Source organism: Vigna umbellata, chromosome 2 (assembly GCF_029865625.1).
Source record: "Vigna umbellata cultivar VRB3 chromosome 2, Vumbellata_1.0, whole genome shotgun sequence".
Classification (NCBI taxonomy): domain Eukaryota; kingdom Viridiplantae; phylum Streptophyta; class Magnoliopsida; order Fabales; family Fabaceae; genus Vigna; species Vigna umbellata.
Genome location: NC_142166.1, coordinates 13874176 through 13893058, shown reverse-complemented (window position 1 = coordinate 13893058; position 18883 = coordinate 13874176). Strand labels below are relative to the sequence as shown.

Below are 18883 nucleotides of genomic sequence, written 5' to 3'. Positions count from 1 at the left end.
CTTCATCCTATTAACTAAGTAATACACATCCATTAAAGTCTTAAAACTAACAATATCAAGTTTCCACCAAGTTAATTCACTTCACATTGCCACATGTTCATCAAAGTGCACAAGTCATCCAGTTTTGGCCACGGTAGCAATTGCATCGTTATGTTTTTAACGTCGTAAGCCAAAAGAACTATTTTGAACATCTTTTAACGAAATATAAGACCTAACTGAACTTTTTTAAAACATAGGACGACTTTGAAAAAAAGCCCTAAAACTAAGGACCAAATGATGTACTAAACCTTATCTTTATTATAATATCACAATAAAAATATTAATTAATATTTTTTATCATAATAATTATTAGTTTAATGCATATCAACAAATAAAATTACTTGCATTTACAAAGATAAAACATGCTAAAAGAAAATGCAAAAGATAAATAGTTATAAAAACTAATTCATCATTAATTATTTATTAATAAATATAGATGTATTGAAATTTTTATTATATTAAAATAATATAAGTTTTTTAGTATCAATAATCTTATAGGAGTAAAAGTTAATATTAATTTAAATATATTTTTCTTTTAATATTATTTAAAGATAAAATCATAAATATATGATTTATAGATAATGATTTGTAACAAGAAAACTCATTTTCTCTCTTATTCGTATGTCTGTCGTGTGTGTATATATATATATATATATATATATATATTTATATTTATATTTATATTACAATATCTATAAAACAATGTTTATAATTATGTTTTTAAATATATTAAGAATATATTTTCTGATAAAATAAATAATTATAATTAAAATATGTGAATAATATCTCAATATCCCTTTAAATTAAGTATGAAGATCTTGTCTACCTTATACAAAAGAGACTTAAATTATGTTTTGTCCAAGGAGGCTTGTGTAGAAACGTATGCTAGTTGTACATTGGTAGGAATATATGATGGACAAATGGTGTGTACAGGCTAGCACATTCAGGTTTATATCTCCCATGTCCAATATAAACAATGATTAATCAGAATGAGATTAGGTAAAGCAATAGTGCTTCAATGTCGTAGCAAACCTACAACGAGGAGTTTGTTTTAAGTCATATAAGAATTTTTTCAATTTACAGACTAAATTTGGGTCAATGTTTTTGAAACTTTGAGGAACTTTCATGTACATCTTTTCAACCTATGAAGAATCATGTCATGTACATCCATTTGATGAACTTTTCACTCTGTAATTGTTGTAACTACCAAGAAGGTAAGTACAATCACCATTTTTCTTGATGTTCAAATGTGATAAGTCTCACTTTCAAATGTTTTATCCTCCCATCTGAGAGTTGTTTTATTTTGTTTACTTATTTACTTTCGAGAGCTTTCTTTCGGAGCGACAGTTCCTACAGAACTCATGTCTCATTCTCTTTAAAGGCTTATATCTTGTCAGTCATTTGGGCATGCCAACAAAATCCTTTAGATCCTTAAAAAATTTAGGTTCTTTCCCTTCTGTTAGAGCTACAACAAAATTTCGATTTCTAGTAGTAAATCGTTAATTACTTACAAAGTTAATAATAGGGTAAGACGTATTTGAGGCATGTTGTTGAGTAGATGAACTTCTCGGAGACTTTACTTTTCTAATAACATGAGTTACATAATCCTTATATTTTGTCAATGAATTTTGTTTCTCATCTCCCTTTCCATTTTTGTCTCCATATTTTCTTCTTGTAGCAACATGGCATCATCCCCATCAACATCTTGTAGAGACACTACCTCACCATCCACACCACTCATACTTCTTCCATCATTTCTACTACAATCTTTATACAATCTCCCTTGAAGTTATGACACCTTTTTTTCCTTCAAGGCCACGGATGCGCCCTCTTTTATGAGTGATGCATTATAAGTCTCTCATCTAATACCATTATCAACATACTCAATATCAGAATTATTGTGAGGAGTATAAAGAGTACATTAGTACAACGAAAGAATACGACAACGATTTTTTGGGATTATGAGCAGTTTCAGAACTGAGATATATTTACAGGAGGTACAAAGGCGGGACTTTTGGCTTCGGTTCAAAAACTGAAGCAAAAAAGGTTATGATTTTTCTCCGGTTAAGAAAACCCGAAGCAGTAAGCAAAAATAAAAATTGGGTTTATTGTTTTGGTTCTAGTTCCAACTAAGGTCGTAGACCCTTAAAATTAATTAATTAAAGGGTCTATGACTTCGGCTGGATCCAAAATCGAGGCAATAGACATTTTTCTCCCTCGATTTTTACCACAATTGTTGTCTAAAGTCTGTTTTTTTAAAACATTTCATATGACAAAAACACAGAAACAGACTGACATATAAAAACAAGTATCCACAACATAGAAATACAGTCCTACATATAACTATTTACTTGTGCTTTTTGGTTTTGATAGTTATGGTTATTATTTTTTATTAAAAAAAATCTTACAACTATTTGAAACTCCTATTTTTGGGGAAAAACCCTAGGAGCCCTTATTTTGGGTGAATATGAAGTTTAAAAATTATTTTGATTGTAGATCTTTAAACGATCATAACTTTCACTCTGGTTGACAGGTTTTGCATTATTATATATTGATTTTGGATAAAACAAATTATGATATCATGGTAGCTCACGTAGGCAGCTAATCCTTCTACATTTTTCCAAAAAAAATTGTTTTCTATTTTTCAGAATTTTATTTTATTTTTTCAAACTTTGCAAAAATATTTAAAATAGTTAGACTTTGAATTTTGAACTGAAATTTTTTGTGAGGGTTTTCATGATATTTTGGTCCTTCCAACAAAATTTCAAGTCATTTCAAGTTTATTTGAGCATACTATCAGTTTTACTTATACATATGTTTTAATGTATATGGTGTATGAAGAACAATAAACCAAATGAAAACACCAAAAATCTAAAATGAAACTAACATTGAAGGTGGATTTGGTGTTGAAACAAAACGAAATGAATGTCCCAAAGCACCTATCAAAAGAGTATCTGTGCACAAAATCAATCAGTCAAAACAAAAGAAAATGATACATTAGTACTTAATCAACGTAAAATCAAAGAAAAATGGAAAAAATGTTGAGGATGATGGTCACAAAAATGGAAGACGAGACGAGAGAGCGGTGCGATGGAGAAAACAAAGAAGAAATGTGCAAGAGTTTCTATTACTTAGCAAAATTTAACCCTAGAAACACATGTTATTACCTTAGTTATTTTATTAACTGAAACAATAAAAGCTCTATGACCTCGGTTCTACTAAGAACCGCTGCTTAAAGCTTCTTAAAAAAATAATAATATTTTCCATTATTTTATATCTTAGTTCGCGGCATAACCAAAACATAAAGACTTTATGGTCCTCGGTTCTCTAAACAATCGAGGCCATAAACCTAGTTAAAAAACGAGTCAAGTGAAAAGTCAAATTTGCAGTAAGATTTGACCATGGTTGTTCATAGAATTGAAGTCATAGGCCCCTTTAAGAACCGAGACATATATGTTTGCGATAATTGCAAAAATGCCACTGCATCATTTTATGCTTCGGTTGAAAAGAAACTGATGCCAAATATACAAGTTAATATCCATATTTTTTAGGGTTAAATATGTTTTTAGTCCCTAAACTATTGGTCGTTTCTGGTTTTCGTCCCTCTTTCAAAGTAAGGTACAATTTGATCCTCATTCTTTTGGAAACGTTCGTTTTAGTCCTCGGAATTTTGGTTTTAGTCCTCATTTGTTGCTAAATGAGGACCAAATTTTTAAACAGTGTTTAGTTTTCGAGGACTAAAACGAACGTTTCGAAAAGAATGAGGACCAAATTGTACCTTACTTTGAAAGAGGGACGAAAATCAAAAACGGCCAATAGTTTAGGGACTAAAAACATATTTAACCCTATTTTTTACTAGTGGTATTGTTTAGTTACAAGATAAAGGAAATTCATTTTCGTAAAATTTCACATTTGTAGAGACAAAGTATTGGTGAGATTCCAAATCATACAATTTTCATCCCTTATATCCATAAGGATACCCCACAAAAATACACTTTGACTTCTATTAACAAATTTATCTCCATCATGACGTTGATGATGTGCATAACACAAGCAACCAACAACTTTCATGTTATCATACCTTGGTGGTTCAACATAAATTTTTTTGTTAAGGGTCAAATAATTGTGTACATTAGACGGTGTGAGATTAATTAAATGGCATGTTGCTAATACACATTCATCCCAAAACTGTATTGGTAAAATACCTTTAAATTTGAGTGTTCGTGCTACATTCATGATATGTTGATGTTTTCTTTCCACTCTTCCATTTTTTTTTGGAGTACCCACACAAAATATCTCAAACATAATTTCATTCTTTAATGAAATATCATGCAAACAATTAAATTTGGTGTCATTGTCACTTTGTGTTTTCTTTATTTTCATATCAAATTATCTTTCAACAAAGGCAACAAAGTGCGTAAGCATAGACATAAATTTAGTTTTGTTGCATAACAAATAAATCCAAACTAAACTGGGATAATCATTGTTAATTGTTAAGTAATAGTGCGCCCCACTAGATCAAGTAGTGTGATGAGGTTCTTATAAATCACAACAAACTAATTCAAACAAACTACTTAGAATATGCTTACTTAGTGAAAAGCGGTTCCTATGTTGTTTACCACAAGGGCATATATAATATATTTTAGTATTTTTGCTTTTACTAAACTAACTCATAGGAGGGATGAACTTTAACACCTTTTATGATGGATGACCCAACCATTTATGTCATAGATCAATTGATCAATCCTTGTCAAACATTAATGGGTATATCTTCATAATATCGAAAAAAAGTTTGTCCGTTCCTTCACCCACTCCAATTAATGTCATCATATTTTGGTCATGTATTATAGACAATGCATTTGTAAATTGAACGTGATACAATTTAAGGCATCGATTAATTAAAATACAAAATTTAAGTTGTAAGTTTATTCTAGCACACAAAGTACATTATCAAATTGAAAACCACCATCCAAAATCACACTACCCTCATTTGTAGTAGTGACATCTTTCCCATTTGGCAATCCTACCAATATGGTTGTAATCCTTTTCACGTTTATCAAATAAAGAAATTTCCTGTCATGTTGTGTCCATAATTATGTTCATAAATAGGTTAAGAATATATCTCATAATTAATGATAAAATAAATAACCAATGATAATATCACAATAATATCTCAATAATTTAGGTTTAAAATTCACTTCTTAACATGGTATCAGAGCCACATTTTTAACCTATTTTAGCGACTTTTGTTATTTGTTGAACCTATTGTATCACATGTTGTCAGAAGATTTATTGTTTGTTTAGTATTGTTCCATCTGTTATCGGGTCGCTATTTGACCACTTATTAATTTTTAGTCCCAACACTTGAAATGTATATGTCTCGACGTGAAGGATAAGTGTTAAAAGTCTCACATTGACTAAGGATAACCAATTTACAATATATAAATGAACTCAAACTTAATCTTATAAACAAATTTTATAGAATTGGTTAAATTTAAAGTTCACTTTTTACCAGATATAACAAATTTCAAATTTTAAAATAGATAATACCTTAAATATGGTAATTTAACAAAATACTTAAAATGGAAAAGGAGAAAAAAAAACTTATTCTAAAATTATTCAACTTGCATTTTGAAGTAATAGTAATGCTGATTTTTGAATATATGAAACTCTTTCAAAATTTATTGACACAGATTAGACTAATGATAGAAAATGTTGTCTCATTCAGGAGGTTTGACTTTGATTATGAAGATAATATTCTGAAGTTGGGTTTTGTAGTACGTAACTGCATAAACAAAATTTATCGTTAGTGGAGGAAAATAATGGCTTACGTATTCCAACATATTATTGAAATGGTGATACGTGTGAAAATGAAAAACAGGAAAGTGTGTCACTGGGCTACTCTTCCTCAACTGCATAACTGCAAATTTCACTCCTCCTTCTTCCTTTCCTTTTATTTTAGATCGTTTGAAATTTGTGAAGGTAAATTCAAGCAAATATTATTATTATTATTTTATATTGTTGAAATTAAAGGTCATTTTATTATGTAACAAAAAAGATAATCTTATGCTATATCATTTTTTATATTTTTGTGCAACATTACCCATCATTGTAACTCTAATTAATAATTTAATAACAATGATGTTGGTAATACTTCTTCATTAGTTATTTAAACTCTAACAACTATTTGTGATACGTCATGTTTTATTTGTTCATAAAAAAACTTAACATCATTAAACAAATAATAGTTTAAAAATTTAACCAATAGGTGAAGAATAAAAATAGGGTTTATGAATAAAATTACATGTAAACTTTTATGTATAATGGTGTGAACTTTGATTAAACTAACATTGTAGTAATTAACTAATGTTATTTGATAACATATAAAATGTCGTTGAAAAATTTAGAAACTAAAACTCGTTAACTTTTATTTAAAAATTAAAAATCCAGATAAAATTCAGAAAAAATCACAAGAAGAGATAAAGATATGTGTTTCTAATGAATTGCTAATTGGTTAATGGGGTTGCATTTCCTAAAAAATCAATATGAAGATATTTTGCATCAATTGGGAGATGATGTATGCAGGGTAACTAAGTTCAAAGTTTCCACACTCTCTTTTCTTTACTTTATTCTGACGATTTGTTTTATATACAAACCATGAATCATGTAAACCAAAACAATTATAAAATGCCTCGGAAGCAAAGATTAGGTCAATGATTAGAGTTTAATTTTTTAAAGAAGAAATTTATAAAAATGCATTATTGTAAAATATTGAACCTAAAGTCAATATTTTACCCACTTGTATTTTTTTAAACAACAACAGAACTAGACCCTAAGTATTTTTACCACTAATTAAACCATGATTAGCTTATTTTCAAGTTGCTAGAAGTCTTAACAATTGTTATAGCAAACACATAAAAACATTCATGTATAGTATGAGACCAACATGGACATTGGGAAGTGGTCGGATCCGATTTTGATCCACCTGAATCCTAGTATGGGCAGTAGCCAAGAAGCTCATTGTGTCTTTAATGAATCGTTTTGTAAGTTAACCTATCAGTAAAATTATGTTGTATAGTCTACGTGGTTAAAAACATTAGAAAAGATTAGCACGAATCAGTATAATAATTGTGGTTAAGATGTGATTGAAACATAATTACGTTAATAATAAGTAAAAGTTCAATATAATTTATATAAATACAGAGTTTAAGCAAAAATAGTTTGTCATATTGATTACTTAACATTCATATTCTTTCTAACCTTTTTTATAGGGTAATTCTCAATTTGCATTGAAGTTGCATTCTATTATATGTCGCTTGCTAGAAACAAATTTTGTTATAGTTGAAGGTTTTATATATGAGTATCCCATTACATAACCAAAATTATACTAAACAAGAAATTGATTATTACTTGATGTAAATTATTCTAAAAGATAAATTTTTAAATTATTTTTTAGGTATCCATTACCTCAGTCCTACTAAGCTATAACAAACAAGTTGTAAGGCTTTTTCGATGTAACCCTAAAGAAAGAAAGCAAATATTATATTGTGATGAGGATAGGAGTCGGTGGTTGAATATGAAGATAATAATATTTTTTTCCATTAGACCCACACACACTTTAAGAAAATATTATTATTATTATTTATTATTACTATTATTATTATGGACTATTAACCAAATATATGATACCCTTTCATGATTAGCCTTTCTGGATTAAGAAATCATAAATTAATGATTGATCAACTAACTTATTCATTTATTTATTTATTATTATCATGGTTAGTCAAAATTACATCAAGCGTGATTTTGTTCATTTACTAAGAAAGCATAAGTTAGGAGTAATTAATAAAAAAATAAAATGTGTACGGCTTCTTTTGTTTATTATCACGTGCGTGGTATTTGCTTGTAAAATAATTAGCCTATTTCTATTAGCTTTTAATAAGCATAATTGTATATTGTTCCCTAAAGGTAAGTTTAAGTTGCATTCAAATTCTTTTATTTTCTAGAGTTAACAATTTTATATTTTTTATATGTGTATTCATTTTTCTTATTTATGTTTCATATTTCTTCTTTGTTTTTGTCTACTTTTAGTGATTTGGATTAAAATGGTGGTTAATTACTCCTACTTTCTAGTACCCTTTGTCTACACTTCTTAATTTCTTTCTTTTGGTTTAATATACTTAAATAGAATCTAAACTAGAAATAGAATTATTATGGAAAGATATAAAAGACAAGTTTATATTTTATGAATAAAAAATACAAAATAAAAGAATAAAAAACTATTAGCTTTTATCTTACTTCTCTTTTATCTCATTTCGTCATCATTTAAATAATAGTAATATTGAAGCTTTATTGATGATAAAGGTAGCACCCAAACTCATCGATGATAATAATAATAATAATAATAATAATAATAATAATAATAATAATAAATAATAATAATAATTAATCTTATTATTATTACTATTATGATATATCAATCAATCGAATTAAAATGACCATTATATATGTTTAATTTGTTTGAGGTATATTTCATGGAATTATCTAACGCTCCGCGTGACTAATCAAAATCTGAGATCAAGAGATGAAAGATCCATGTTAATTACGTTGTAGATTAAAATAAAATAAAACAAAATCTAACCTACACATACTCAAAGTCGTTAACAACGTCTTGTCATTTTAATATAAAATCCGTGCTCAATTAGCCGCCTTTATATTCCTTGGCAGCTTTAAATACCATATTCTGTTAGGAAGAAATTAAAAATGGATTTTTTTTTAAATTTGAATTGAATTTTAAATAATAAAAATTTCAATTTTATTTCTAAACTATTTTTTTCATTGTTTTATATTTTTTAATTCTCTTTTATTAAAATTTAAATAATTTCCGAATTTTCATTTTTTAAATATTTGTCTCAAATAGGTATGTTAATTTTTCTTTTCAATTAAATTTTTATTTTTTAAAAATTAAAACAGGTTCTTATTGTTAATATTTTACTAAATCGTTAAAAAAAGGAAAAGAGTATCACGTGTTAGTTTTTGGTCATTTTAATTTTTAAATTTCTTTTAATTATTTTTATTTTTATTTCTTTTTTCATTTATTTAAAAATAAAAATTTGGCAAATATCAAATTCATATTGTGTTATGTGATAATAACACTGTAACATAACATTGACAGTCATGCATTAGTCTCAATTTAGTTTTTTATATTTATCTTGTCTTAATTTAGTTTATTTTTTTAAAAGAATTAAATAATTTTGTCTCTTCCCAAATTTAAATAAATTTAATTTGTATATAAATTTTATATAAATGTTTTTATTAAAATTGATATTTTTATTAAAATATTTTAATAATATTAACTTTATTTATATTTATATTTAATTAATTATATAAATATTAATTATGTCTTTTAAATATATCTTAAAAAATAATAATAACATGTCAAGCTAGTGTGGATTTTTCAAATGAGATCGAGTCACTAAATAAATTATTAACATAAAATTATATTTTTTTTAAAATAAAAAATGAGAGAAAATTTTCAAAGAAACCGTAATTATAGGTCGATTATGTTACTCTTTTTTCTTTTTCATACTCTTCTACATTAATTAGAGTTTTCATGAAATTTTCTCCAATTTTTAATTTTAAAAAATTAAAATTTCATGACATTAATTTGTTCATTAAACCACGTAATTTAAAAATTCACATTAACATGTCATGTCACTGATTTTTTTTCAACTCTTATTAGCATATTTAAATAACATAATTAAGATTTATATAATTGACTAAATATAAATATAATCTAACTAAATTTAAATAAAAATATTTAATAAAAATATCAATTTTAATAAAAATATTATATAACATTTATATACAAATTAAATTTTGTTTTAATTTGGGATGGGACAAATTTGTTAATTTTAAAACAAAAATTAGGACTAAATTGAGACAAAATAAAAATACAAAAATCAAATTAAGACTAATGCAATGATATGTCACATGACAATTACACATGGCACTGTTAGTCTCACATCACACTGTCATTGTCACGTGACACAATGTTAATTTGACACATGACAAATTTGTATTTTAAAAAAATTAACAAGAAATAAAAGATATATTTTTTAACAACAAAGTATAAAACATAATTTTATAAGCACACAAACTTAAGCACTTTGTCTAGTTAGTCATATACAAACATTTTACTTATATACTTCGTTTCATAAACTTTTATTTAAATAGACACAAATGTGGTAGCTTCGTCTTATAAGCTTTTACTTGAAAAGACACAAGTCTTTTGCTTTGTCTAATAAACTTTTCTTTGATTAAATGAATGTTTTATGCAAATGTTATCTTTTTTTTTCTTATAAAATAATATTACATTATCATCTCTACATCAAAATCTCTTGAAAAACATGCCTAAAACAACTCCATACAAATAATTTTTTCTAAATAATTGGAATTCTAGCTTTTGTTTATATATAGTTAGACGTATTAGACTTCTACTTTTCCCAGTTTGGAGAGAAGATAACTACGTAGGCTTGATAAGTTGTGTGTGTATTATAAAATTGAATAACAAAGTTACATGCATTTAATGTTTGTTTAAAGAGTTAACTCATCTACTAGGACATGGACAAACACTAGAATAAAAACCTCACAATATCTCACAATGACCATAAGTCCTAAACTCTTAAAACTTTTTTTATATTTTGTATTTTGGAAACACCTTACAAACTTCCAAAATTGAAAGTTGAAATTACAATTCCAAATAGCATAATCTAAAATTCTTCTAGCTAGTAGTGGGATGCTTCTTCCATATTATGTAATCCAAAATTCAATCCATTATGATTATAGAATCCATAACTACATTACATATGAAATTGCTATTCTAGATTGCTAAATCCAAAAATAACTCAAAAATCAACGTGCCATTGCTCAAATACGTTTAAATAAAAATTTGAAAAACCTATCCAGAAGAGCTAACTAACTTCAATAGCTATTACATATTCACATCCAACAATATTTTTTTGCTAAATCCATTGATCAAAGCATAAACTTGCAAGTAAAGGCACCAATGGAGAACACGAATAAATTTTGTAGATTGAATTAGTTATAAAATAAAAAGGAAAAAAAATAGTCATTCTAAAAAATAGGAGGTGAAGGAGAAAAATATAAGAACACAAGAAGTAAAAGCCTTCCTTGAATTCTTTGAAAGAAAACGAAAAACTTGTCCAAAAATGCTATCTAACTTTAGCACTTATAACACCTTCACCTCCATAATACATTTTGCTAAATCAATATCTAATGTAAGAGCTGACAAGTAAGAATATTAATAGAGGACATCCATACAAATTTTGGAGGTTGAATGGGTTACAGAGCGAAAAGAGCAAAAGACCTTTTATATATATATATATATAAAAGAAGAAGTGCATGCATAAAAATTGCGGTGCAAAAGGTAAAAGCCGTCCAAAGGGTAGGAAATCCGTTTCTATTGAGCGGCAACTAAGGCCCAATTGAACGATCAAAACCAACATAGTTCTAAGAAATATTGAAGAATCTCCACTCGCCACGTATCCGATCAAAACCGCCTCAAAGGGAATCCTATTTATTGTCTTCCTCGTCTGTGTCCCTCTCAAAACCACTCGTTCACAACCAAAGAATAAAGAGAAAATGATGAGAATCGCTGCAAGCGCGAAGAGACTTCTTCCAACGCCGTCGTTGGAGGTGTCACCGGTGGGAGTTAGGGTTCTGCCGCGCCTCTACCACGAGAGGGTGGTGGACCACTACGACAACCCCCGCAATGTTGGATCCTTCGACAAGAACGACCCCACTGTGGGAACTGGTCTTGTCGGGGCACCCGCGTGTGGCGACGTAATGAAACTCCAAATTAAGGTTGACGAGAAAACTGGAAAGATCGTCGATGCTCGCTTCAAAACCTTCGGTTGTGGATCCGCCATTGCTTCTTCCTCCGTCGGTAATTTTATATTTATTTAATTGTTTAATTTATTATCGTGTTAGTTTCAAGCTTATCTTTTGCTGTTAGGGTTTGTGCAATTTTTGGTGTTTTAATTTTCGAATCTTTATTTCATTTTTCCTGGAAATTTGTCGTCAATGGTGTTGAAGAAATTTGTTGTGCATAGTACCTCCTGCCTCCGATGACTGAGGGTGTTTCTGATTTGTAGTTTTGTTATATTTTTGCAGCTACTGAATGGGTGAAGGGAAAGCAAATGGAGGAAGTTCTGTCAATTAAAAACACGTGAGTTGGAGCTCTTGAAAACGTTTGCTACACTTGGTTATTATTTGTTCTGGACATCGCTTGTATGTTATGTGATTTGGTATATTAATTACATTCTTTGGATTCGAGGGTTAGTGCTTGGCTCTTTCAGAAAAGTAACGTAATTGTATCTTAGCCATAAGAATGGTGAAAGTTGACAGTTATAGCAAGTTTAGTGCCTGGAATTGAACAAGTAACATGTGAACTATGTGGAAGAATTTACTTTAGATGGTATTTTTGGAGAAAACACAGCCTAGTTCAACACGAAATTTACATTTTCTTTTATTGTTTTGATGATTAATATTTGATGTTTTCTTGTTTTGCTGTCATATGTATGCATATGTTTGTGTGTGTGTCCTCCTCAGATGACTATGAGCTGATGAATCTAATGACTGATGAAGAATATTTTCATCTTTTGCTATGTTGTTTACATACCTTTTGCTTTATTGATTAGTGCAACACATCTCTAGGACTTCTAGTCCTGCTAGGTGATATTATTCTAGCTTTGGTTATGCTTTTTCATGATTAATTGCTCTCTTCTCCGTTTATTAGTTGTTGAAGAACACATTGCTAATTTTATGCAGTGAAATTGCGAAGCATCTTTCACTTCCACCCGTCAAGCTTCATTGCAGCATGCTTGCAGAGGATGCCATAAAAGCAGCTGTTAAGGATTATGAAGCTAAACGTGCCTCAGCAACTACTGATGAGCAGGGAACAACTTCAGAGAAAACTGCCACTGCTTGACATTCTTGCATTTCTGAATTGTATGATGATGAAAACAGCCATTGCTATGGCTTTTAGACGACAGAGTGAATGGAAATTGTATGAACATCTTGAGGTCAGATATGTTTGGTTGGAGCTAGTTGTAGTATTTGAATTGTCCTAATGTGAAGTAAATACTTGTTTCCCAGGATGTAGTTTGTCATCTGTTTTGAGAAGCTAAATTATATTTTTACTAAAAAATATGTACATGTAATAAAATAAAGCTATGATGTTGTGTTGAACCCACGTAAATATTTTGTTAGTGAAGCTAACACACCATTTTACCCTATTTTGTTTTGGATATGTTTGTCTGACATTCAACTTTATACGTCTTCTGACAATGAGTATAGAAATACCACTGTATAATGTGTAATGCATCCTTCAAGTGAAGGATATTGGAGCTGGGAGAAACAGAGAGTGTGCGAGTGTTGGGTGCTTATGTAAAACAGGGTTAAGAAACCGTTCGTATCATGAACCTTCATAAATATTTTTATGGCATCTCACTCGATCACAAATGAGATATAGACACGGATTAAAAAAGGATTAGTTCTGTAGTAGAGTCCTTAAATCAATTGGCAGCAATTGATTAAAACTATGAATTGTGAATCTGCGATAGAGGATGGGAGTGTAAACCTTTGATAATCTGGATTGTTCAGGGTTGTTTGTCAAATCTCATTGGTTGCGTAATTTAGCAGTGTGCTTTTAGCTTAGGTCTTGTAATCTTTATCTTTAACAGAATGAAGCTTTGTTTTTAAAAAAATTATTTTAGTTGTTTGTCAAACCTCATTAGGTGGTTATTTAGTTTGCCTCTAGTGTTTCCTATTATAATTGATTAGATTTTTCTGGCAAACCTGTCCGAGGGTTTTGTGATCATCTTGTTCACAGAAGCTATTATGACCTTCATGCAGTTAAAATCAGCAGAATAATTAGTGGAGAACATATAAATCTATCAATATTGGTTACGACTTGTTTCTCCGTAAACATTTTTAAAAGAAGAAAATAAGTGATACAATATTTTTTACAAAATTAAAATTAGTTTATGAAGAAGTAAAAAAAAAATTTGGGAAAATATGATAGCTTTTACAAATTTAATTATGTATATGTTGTGAAGTTATGTTGTGATAAATATTCCAGTGATGTGGGTTGTTTTTATCTTTCTTTTCATATCTTTAGTAAACTATATTACGATAAAAAAAATTGATTAAATAATTTAAAATGGATTTATAATTTGGAATAAGAATACTTTTAGGTAATTTAACTTTACGAATAATATTTTAAAAAAAAAGAATCTAAGAAAGATAAAGAATTAAGTTCAAAATAAACAAATAAAACTAATGAGAATATATTAAAAGAAGGCTAACAAAAAAGTGAAAAATGAAAAAATCTTACTTCAACATCTCTTCCATTTGATAACTTTTCTATTTATTTTTTTACATATTTGCATCTTCGTCTTTTAATACTGATGGAATAAACTCTTCCAAACTATACTACTCAAACCAAGGAGAGAAAGGAAAGATTATCAAATGGATGTGGTTTGCGCAAGTTTAATAATTAAAATATGATGTGTATAAGATAGTTTTGATGTAATGAGATGATGACTCTTCCTCTAAATTATATGATTAAGTAAAGGGAAGGGGCTATGATAATGTTTGGGTGCGGTTAAGAGAGGTTGAGCCAAGAGTGACTAGAAAAGATTTAGATGGGGTGTTTTAGTTTTGGTGACCCAAGTTAAGTAGTATGACACAAATTTAATAGCATAACACTACTCAATTCAAAAGTGAATTTACACAAGGGGAGATACTTCTATTTATAAGTTTAGGTAACCGTAAAAGTGTTTTCAAATTCCACAAATAAAACCTTAACACTTTAACTTAGAAACCAAAGTAAAATAATCTTCGTTAAGAGCATGACATATAACCACTACAAAGGAGAAATAATCTCTATTTAGAGCATGACACATGGTCATAACTAAGGAGAAACTCTCTCCATCAAGAGCATATGGCCACTGTTAAGTGTTAAGACAAAATTGTCTAGAGAGGCTAGACTATCTAACAATTTGAGTTTTGAAGTTTAACATAAAACATTAACAAATTATGGTTTAGTGAAGTAAAGTTTCTAAGCTAAGTACATATTAGAACATCATTATTAAATGCTTGCAAGATAAGCAATGACGTATCAATAACTAAAGGATAAACAATACTTGATAAAAGCACGTCTAATGAAAGAAGCAATAAATGTTGTATAATTTATCAATTGTGGTAATACTTTAAAAAGCATAAACTTACACTAAATGTTCATATTACAAGTCATGCTTCAACGTTCTTTTAACGTAAAGAACATTCAATGCATGAACGTATTATACCTTTTTCTGATTTACTTTTTCTCTCTTTCAAATATGACAATACCAATATTTACTCAAAATGGTTGCACATGGATTAGAAAGACTAGAGCTGTCAAAACGGGTAACCCGACCCGACCCACCACGAGTTGGACACTTAGGCTGTGTTCTTTTGAAGGGATTTTACTGTTTACGGAGATTGACGAGTATGGATTTGCAAAAGTAGGTTTGTTCTCTTCGCATGATTTGCACCGATTTGCAAGGACGGAAGAGCGAGGATTTGCGAATAAACATTGTTGAATTCATCTCGCCAAAACTGTGACGATTTGCGTTGATTTAGGAGACAAAGACTTATATGCCCCTGAGAAATGAAGGAAGGAGCAGTGGTTGAAGAAGTGATGGAAGAAGCCAGGTATTCGGTTCGAAGAAGAGGGTATCCGGTTAAGAGTGTTGTTGAGTCGCACATAATCGGTTACAACGTTGGTGTAACCGGTTACACATTGTAGAAGACGGAGGCGTAAAGCGTATTCAGTTACACATGCCGTAACCGGTTAACTCTGTGTTTGCTTTGAAGTATGCACTGTTCAGAGAGATAGAAAAGTGGTATCTCCCGTTACGATTTTTAAAATTTTTAAAATGACCTCTAATAAGAGAAACACATTTTACCAACTTTCTTATCCTGCAATGCAAACTCGACTTTGCTTTTATTTTATTTTCATTAATATTGGTTTGTTTACAGTAAAAAAAAGAGTACTTACTGTCTTGAACATTTCTTAGGCGATCACACATGCATCATTAGCAAAAGAAAGAATTTTTTTTGAAGCACAGAGAGTACAATCCAATCCAACTAACAACATCATTTTACATATGCTCTTAAAATGAATATTGTAGGCAATGTTTTTACATTATTAGCAGCTGTTGCAGTGAGACGTTGCTCAGTTTTTATGTGGAGTAAGAAGATTAAGTAAGAGAGTCTCTGCTTCAAGGAGTTCTGCCCTTAGTCCATTCAAGTATATTGCACCCATCACATCTTCAAACTCTTCTGATCTCTTGAACCCTTCAGCACCAGCTTCGTACAGCCTCTCTATTTCTTCACCTCTTCCTCTCAAAACACCACCAATCTCTTCATATTTTCTCACACCATCACGCTGCTCTTCTCTCTTCTCAACTACCTCTTCCTCTCTTCATATTTACTACATTAATTGCACTACATTAATTTTCTCTTTATAAACATTTTTACAAATAAATATAACATTAAAAAATAACATTTTATATTACTTTTATAACTAGGGACATTTCGGTAATCTTTAATTTCTACCAATTAAATTAATTTTTAAAATCTATCACATCAATCAAATCCTACACTAATTCTCACAAACTTTACTTTCAAATCTACTCTCAATTACCCACAAATCTACTCAAAAAAACAACTAAAAAATTACCCTCAAATCCACTCAAATCCATTCAAATCATCTCCCCAAAATCATCTCCCCCAAATACACCCAAAAGAACACACCCCTAGTGAGTCAACCCAACCCAACTCATTTATTAGCGAGCTGAAAAAATTCGAACCTGACCTGACTCATCATGAGTTGGTGGGTTAAATGGGTTGACTCATTGGCTCATTTAATTAACGTCTTTTTCACCCTCTTCTTCTGAGATTCTTATAACATGTTACTTTGATCTATCAAATTGAAACATTAATAATTGGACCAATTGATATAAAAGAAAATGAAACAAAAGAAATATATTGTTATATATATTCTAATTTATCAAGCATAAAATTTTGCCAATTTAATTTAATGAGACATACACAACCGTTTGACCAAGAAACTAAATATAGCCGTTAACAAAAATATATAGCACAAGATAAAACTGTCATGCTTGTAGATAGGTCTAAAAACAAGATAAAACAAATGATATATTCTTGAATTATCCAATCTATAATATTATCCATCTATTAAATTGGAGTCCTAAATGGATAAATCCACAATATTATGCTCTCTTGAAACATCTTCTTCTTTATCTCCATCTATAATATTATCAAATCTATAATCTTAGGGTTTTATTTGCAAAGGGGAACTTTTGGAAAGACAACAACGCGAAGTAAAGGTTGTGCGTTTTGAATAATTAATTTGATTTCAATAAAAAAATAGGATTTGGATAATTAATTTAATTAAAAAAATAGGTGGATTGATGAGCCAACTCGACCCACCACGGGTTCTACCCGTATGAGCCGGGTTCTTGGTGAGCTGGGTCAAAATTGGCTCGCATCAAAATTTTTGTATTTTTTCGAACCCAACCCGACTCAAACCTGTGGTGAGCCGGATTGGCTCAATGGTTTCAACCCATTTTGACGGCACTAAGAAAGACGTTGTGAAATAGGAAGACATTCCTGGAATATTTCTCTAAAGCTTTATGATTTGCCAAAGTCATACAAGCTCTCATTGCTAAAGCAATGATGTTCTTCCCAAGATACAGAAAAGTACAAAACTTCGTACAAGAAGCCACGTACTCTCAAGAAGATCAATTATTTCTGAGTAACTATCATCTTTCAAAGAAAACTATATAAGGACGCTAAAGAGAAAAGAAGAACTTTTGCTATCACTAAATTATTACGTTGTTATTCTCTCTAAAGCTTACATTGTCTTAGTATATTCTTAGAACAAAAGAAAAATCTTTCAAGTTACCAGATTTCATTGTATTGTATTTATCCTCTATCTGAAAATTATTCAAATTTGTACTTGTAATCAAACATTGGTTGTGTTTATATATTTAGAAGTGAAAAAATACTTGTACTATTTAACTTAGTTGAGTTAAACATTCTAGACAGGTTGTCTAGGGTTCATACCAAGAGTGGTTAAACTCGAACTAGTCAAGTTGACTAGGAGAGTGGTTGATAATACTTGTATACTAGGAGTTGTTTATACTTGTTTGTAATATTGTATAAGATTAATGGAACCTTTTAAGAGATCTTAAGGGAGACTGGAAATAGTTTAGTTGAGTGTGTTAAGACAAAATCGTTTGAGAGATTAGATCGTCTAACATCTTTAAGTTTTTAACTTTAACAAGAATAGTAAACGAAATATCATCTTAGAGAAAATCACGTATGAAGGAAATAAACATAGACACAAATAAGAGAAAATGAAATATCGTCTTAGAAAGTAAAGCATCTGAGGTAAACCAAAAAGGTGAACAAAGACATGTCTCATCAACAAGACTAGACAAAGATCACTAAGGAAACCTGTAGAAAACAAAAGTCTGAATGCTAGGTGACAAAAGATCTATCATCTAAGAAACAACCCAAGTGTCTCCAAAAATGTCTAATCAAATGAACAACGAAGAGCTTTGCTAACAATGTTTACCAAGCTACAATCTCAAAGATTATCTAAGAAGAAAAAGATGAATCAGACAACATAACATGTTCTAGGTAGAAGCTTCTGATCAGTAGGAGAAGCCTACACAAAGTTAGTAAG

General features: G+C 29.5%; 1 protein-coding gene across 1 annotated transcript; it reads left to right on the top strand.

Annotated features, from left to right (window-relative positions):
• Positions 1–11653: 11653 nt before the first annotated feature.
• Positions 11654–13311, top strand: LOC124834082 (iron-sulfur cluster assembly protein 1-like). The gene is made up of 3 exons (XM_047308689.2): positions 11654–12007; positions 12235–12289; positions 12892–13311. Exons 1-3 carry the CDS (start codon positions 11704–11706, stop codon positions 13049–13051), a joined length of 519 nt encoding a protein of 172 aa, XP_047164645.1. The 5' UTR covers positions 11654–11703; the 3' UTR covers positions 13052–13311.
• The last annotated feature ends 5572 nt before the right edge of the window (positions 13312–18883 follow it).